At 43.9% G+C, this 4,828-nt stretch overlaps 1 protein-coding gene across 3 annotated transcripts in view; it reads right to left on the bottom strand.

The window, feature by feature from the left end:
* Positions 1-948: 948 nt before the first annotated feature.
* vti1a (vesicle transport through interaction with t-SNAREs 1A) overlaps positions 949-4,828 on the bottom strand; it is a 105,080-nt gene continuing 101,200 nt past the window's right edge. For all 3 annotated transcript variants that reach the window (XM_029527409.1, XM_029527410.1, XM_029527408.1), the window contains one exon: positions 949-2,455. In XM_029527409.1, coding sequence (XP_029383269.1) covers positions 2,362-2,455 — 94 coding nt within the window. In that variant the 3' untranslated portion in view covers positions 949-2,361. The remainder of the gene's footprint in view (positions 2,456-4,828) is intronic.

The raw sequence follows: 4,828 nt of genomic DNA, 5'->3' as shown, positions 1-4,828 counted from the left end.
GCTTTCCACCACTCACTGCTACCTACCGCTCCGCTCATCTGACAGGCTGGGAGGAGGGAGGGGAGGACAGGGAGGAGGAGGAAAAGGTGGCAAAAGAGGAAGAGACAAGGGGGAGGAGAAAGACGGAGAGAGGGAGAGAGGAGAGCGCGTCGGCACATAGGTAGGCTGCACGCATGCACGGTCACACATACTGAGCACTGGGTGTAGAAACAATCACTGAGGGTCATTACCAGATGAGGTTTGTCAAACTGCCAGGGATCTGACCCCCTACAACCCCCACCTCCATGATTCCTTGTTCTCTTCCTTCTCCCTCTTTTCATTATTCCGCGACTTTAATGATAACTCTTGGTGGGTCGGCCCCGCGTGGGACGGTCAGAGGCACACTATTTTGTTGGCCATTAATTTGAGGCTTTGAAGCAGACTGTGTCACTGTGGCTGGTGAGGGCCTGTGAAATGGTGGTTGGTAGGAGGGTTTGTGTGTGTGTGCGTGTGCGTGTGCGTGTGTGTGTGTGCGTGTGTGTGTGTGTGGGGGGGGTAGAATCTTCGAAAATGATGACCGTGCCCCTAAAAGAGAATAGCAAATGTCCTCGTCGGGAACAGCCACACCGACCGCAGGAGAAACATGCATGCTCAAACACTCCAGTCCCGTGTGTGTGTGCGCGCGCGTGTGTGTGTGTGTGTGTGTGTCTGTGTGTGTATACAGCGTGGACTGCATTACTCCTTCATGTCTACAGAAATTCCCCTACTATGCTTTTTAAATTTAGATTTCCCAACCCCCTCCTCTCCTCCAAAAGAATGGCTTTCTCCTGAACACTTAAACAGCAGACACGTTTTTCAAACACCTGCAAATGTATCACATCATCACTCAGCGTTCAGACGAACACAAACCAGGGCCGCATCACAGCCTTCAGAACTTCACAAGGAAAATATAGAACAAAAAGTACCAGCTCTAAAACAAGTTAGATCCATTTATAAGAGCAGGAAAAGAAATACAAAACCTTTAAGACGCCAAACTAGAAATCCAAACATTTCAGTTGGTCCTTGTGTGCAGTTGTCTAATCACTGAACACCCAAATAAAGAAAAGTTGTTGTGTTAATGTTCATACTTTCTACCTACAGACTTCATAAAATATACAGTTCTAGCACAGAAACTTTAATTGAAAACTCATTTGTGCATTTATAAATAAATAATCACTTATACTGAGAGCAAACACTATACATGATGCAGATTAGTACATAAAGTATCATTCCTGCAATTTTCCACAATGACAGTAATGCGGGAGGTCAGTGGGGATGAACTCTGGAGATCTGTGTTTGGGGAGCACATGGCGATTGTACCAAATGTGGATATAGCTTGTTAATGTATGAGGAAATCATTTTCTGTATTGTATGTGTGAAGATTGGGGTCAGTTCCCTTTTGTTTTAAAAACATGTTAAAAGTCAATTTTATTTATTTAGTTCTTTAATTTTCAAACGCCAAACAAGCTTTCATAGTTTGGTACCTGAATTTAATAGCTAAAAATGAAAAGTATTTCTGTTTTGATTGACTGAACTGACCTCAACCTTTTTATGTGCATCCTCTTCTCAGCTTGTCTATTTTGGGCTCTGCTGGGCTTTTTGAAGACGGAGTGTGAACAGCAGTATCTTATCTGAAGGCACTGTCCTCTGTGCTGCGTTGGGGCTACATGAAGAACAGCTGAATCATTTACTTACAGAAGCTCATACAAACTACAGTATGTGTGTTCGCTGTTGGTGTTAGTAACAGATACAGTGTGGGTCCCCTAATCCATGGCTCTTACTCAGGGCCCTCCATCTCTCACACATACATGCACCCTGAATAACACCTCAACCACCTTTGTCACAGGAAATGAACATGAATGAAGTTTTAAGTTACAAAAAAAATCCCCAGGTCTTTTTCAACTGGGGACAGCATGAGTTGCAAAAGCAGAACTGGGGATGACACCATGAAAAATATTAGTTTTCATAAAAACGTCGCCTCACCATTTTTGCCCATCTAGATGTTAGAGTGAGCCTGACAAGGGAGAGAACAAAGGTGGAGAGGAGAAAAGAAAAGGAAATAAAGTGAAAGGGAAACACAAAGTGAAGAAAAATAAGTAAGAGAAGGAAAAGAAAGAGAGGAGACTGAACAGGAAAGGAGAAAGAGATGGAAAAAAGCTCCCTGTCAGGCTTTGGAAAGAGTGATTCATGAGGACCATTTGTCCTAATTACAGCAGAACAACGCTTTTGTCGCTATTAATCACGCACGTGTGTGTGTGTGTGTCTGCATGTGTGTGTTTGTATTTGTGTCAGGGTGGGGTGGGTGGGGCAAGTGTATGTGTGTATGTGTGTGTCGAGGGGAGATCAGTGGCCTCGCAGATTAAAATAGATGACCAGGATGATGGTGAGAAGGATGATGGCTCCAAGGATGAAGACCAGGATACGATTCTGGATGATCCTGCGGAGAGGAGAGGGGGAAGAGAAAGAGAGAGAGATCAGGCAGGGTTCACAGACGTCATATTGTGAAAAGTAAAACACATAAAACAGTCACATGTTTATGTGCAAACTAAATGACCGGCCATCAACTGGAGGTTTATCATGTTTAATAGCTACCATGAGGTCTGAATACGTGGTATTTACTAGTACACAATCACTGGCATGGGAATGAGACACACACACACACACACACACACATACACACATAATATTTTCAAAATTGCAGAGCACCACAATGCTCTTGTCTAAAGCGCTTCACAAATGATTTCAGACTTGCACAGACAATTGTAGCATCTGTAAAAAATTTCATACCGACGCGCAAACATGAACATACAAAATGGAGCAAAACACAACATGCATAACACGCAAACATAGACACACACTGCAGACAGGCTCTGAAACTTTATTTGCACAATAAAGTGGAAAAAGTGGCTCAGTAGTTTCCTGGAGGTAATAAAATCTCTGAATTACTGATGGAATTTACCATAAAACGACTCACTCTTTTGCACATTTAAATTTTCCCACTGTGACCTAAGTAAACTTGACAAGAGGGGGCTTTGAACCAAAAGAACACAAAGCTGGGAAAGGAGGGCTGGAGAGAGGGAGCGCGTACTCCTGTGCTGAAGTCTTTGCAGACAATCAGGAGGGCGAGCAACTCATCTCTTATCTCTTGTGCATGTTCTCAAAATTCTCCAGAGTTTTCGCTCGCAAACACACACACACACAGACAGAGACACAAACCTCCGAACCCTCCACTGCTCCTGACAAATGAGAGAATTATCACATTTGCTGACATGCGGACGGGTGGAGGAGAGGCCGAGGAGGGGGGCACTGTCCACTTCTCTAAGCAGGAGATGAATAGCCCATGCTGTGGCCATTTATCACCAGGGAGGTGGTGGCGAGGGGGGGCTGGCTGGTTGCTCAGTCACCCTCTTACCCTCTAAAGTCTGAACCCAACGCACCAGTCGAGCTCACAACCTCTTCCAGTCCACCAGCTCACACCTGCAGTAGCCTCAGCGAGGCACTTAGTTTAAAGCCCAGGGCTATGGAAGAAAGAAACACAAAAATACAACACCACGCAGTTTCGGTGTGTGTCACAGGAGTGCTTTTATGCTGAGGTCTTTGTATTCTCTGCTTTTTTCTGTTTGGCTCAAAGGACATATGGACAGATTTATTCTCACTGCTCAGAGGATACCGTTATAAACTAAAAAAACTTTAAGCTATCACCTGTAAGACTATGAACTTCTCAAGAACAAGACAACGGTCCTTGGACTGACACCAGTGAAGATCAGATAACACCAGAGAGCTCATTACAGTTTGTAAGCAGCACTGCTTTACACACAGACCGTTTATCCATGAATAAATGCATGTCGTACTGTATACACTAAACCCTGTCATGTACAACACAAAACACTTACTGCACTTTTATATCATCCAGCTACAGCTCATATCAGTTAAAACATTAAAATAGTAATAAAAGTAAGAGCAACATATGCCCACGTCCATGTTGTGTTGAGAGGAAGTAGTCTCCGGGACGCTCTGACAGGACAGCCTGCTCCTGAAGTGATTGGCTTAAGGCAAATGGGGAGGAGATCCCAGTGAAACACTAATCAGAGCGTGCTTAGCAAGGCCACATCTCCCCCTATTAATTGACATTCATTATTTAGAATGATTATTTATCCCAGCCAAATACCCAGAGGAGGCGCCTGTGCATGTGTGTCTGAGTGTGTTGGGAGAATCCAGAGTGCTCGCCGTTGTTCGTTAATTTTACAGCTGGAGAAAAAAGAGGGGAGGGTGGCTTCAGGCCTGGGGGTGGAAAAATGAGCGGGAAGTTGGTTTAGCCTCATGGATGAGGAGCCAGGGTTCAGAGGGGGGGGTGGGGGGCCACTCTGTAGAAATTGCATTCATTAAAGGAAGTCTGATTTGGTAGCAAACAACACTGAAAAACTTCAAACATTAAAATGTTCAAAGAAGTAAGAAACATGACAGCGTGACGATTCAAGAACTTTTTCTCAGGGGACACATATTTCAGAAAATACTTATTTTGACCTCAACAAGTTCTCTATACAGTGACCCAACAAAGCATTCCTTGAAGTGTAATGTAAAGTAGCTAATCTTATTTGTGGCAACGTGGACATTTGTACAGAAGGTTGATACAAATTTAGCGCTGGACATTCGAACATCACACTGCTGAAGCTGCTCATTTCTGCAAAATAAATTAAGGTTAAATTCAATCCTGCAACAACTCAAACTTTAAGGGCGCCTTTCACTTCACCAGCTGTGTGATTTAATTCACTGTGGGAAACAAAGTGTCCAGAATAGGCCACTAACGTCA

The sequence above is a fragment of the Echeneis naucrates genome, chromosome 19 (assembly GCF_900963305.1).
Source record: "Echeneis naucrates chromosome 19, fEcheNa1.1, whole genome shotgun sequence".
NCBI classification, from domain to species: domain Eukaryota; kingdom Metazoa; phylum Chordata; class Actinopteri; order Carangiformes; family Echeneidae; genus Echeneis; species Echeneis naucrates.
This window is presented reverse-complemented; position numbering and strand designations above follow the sequence as displayed.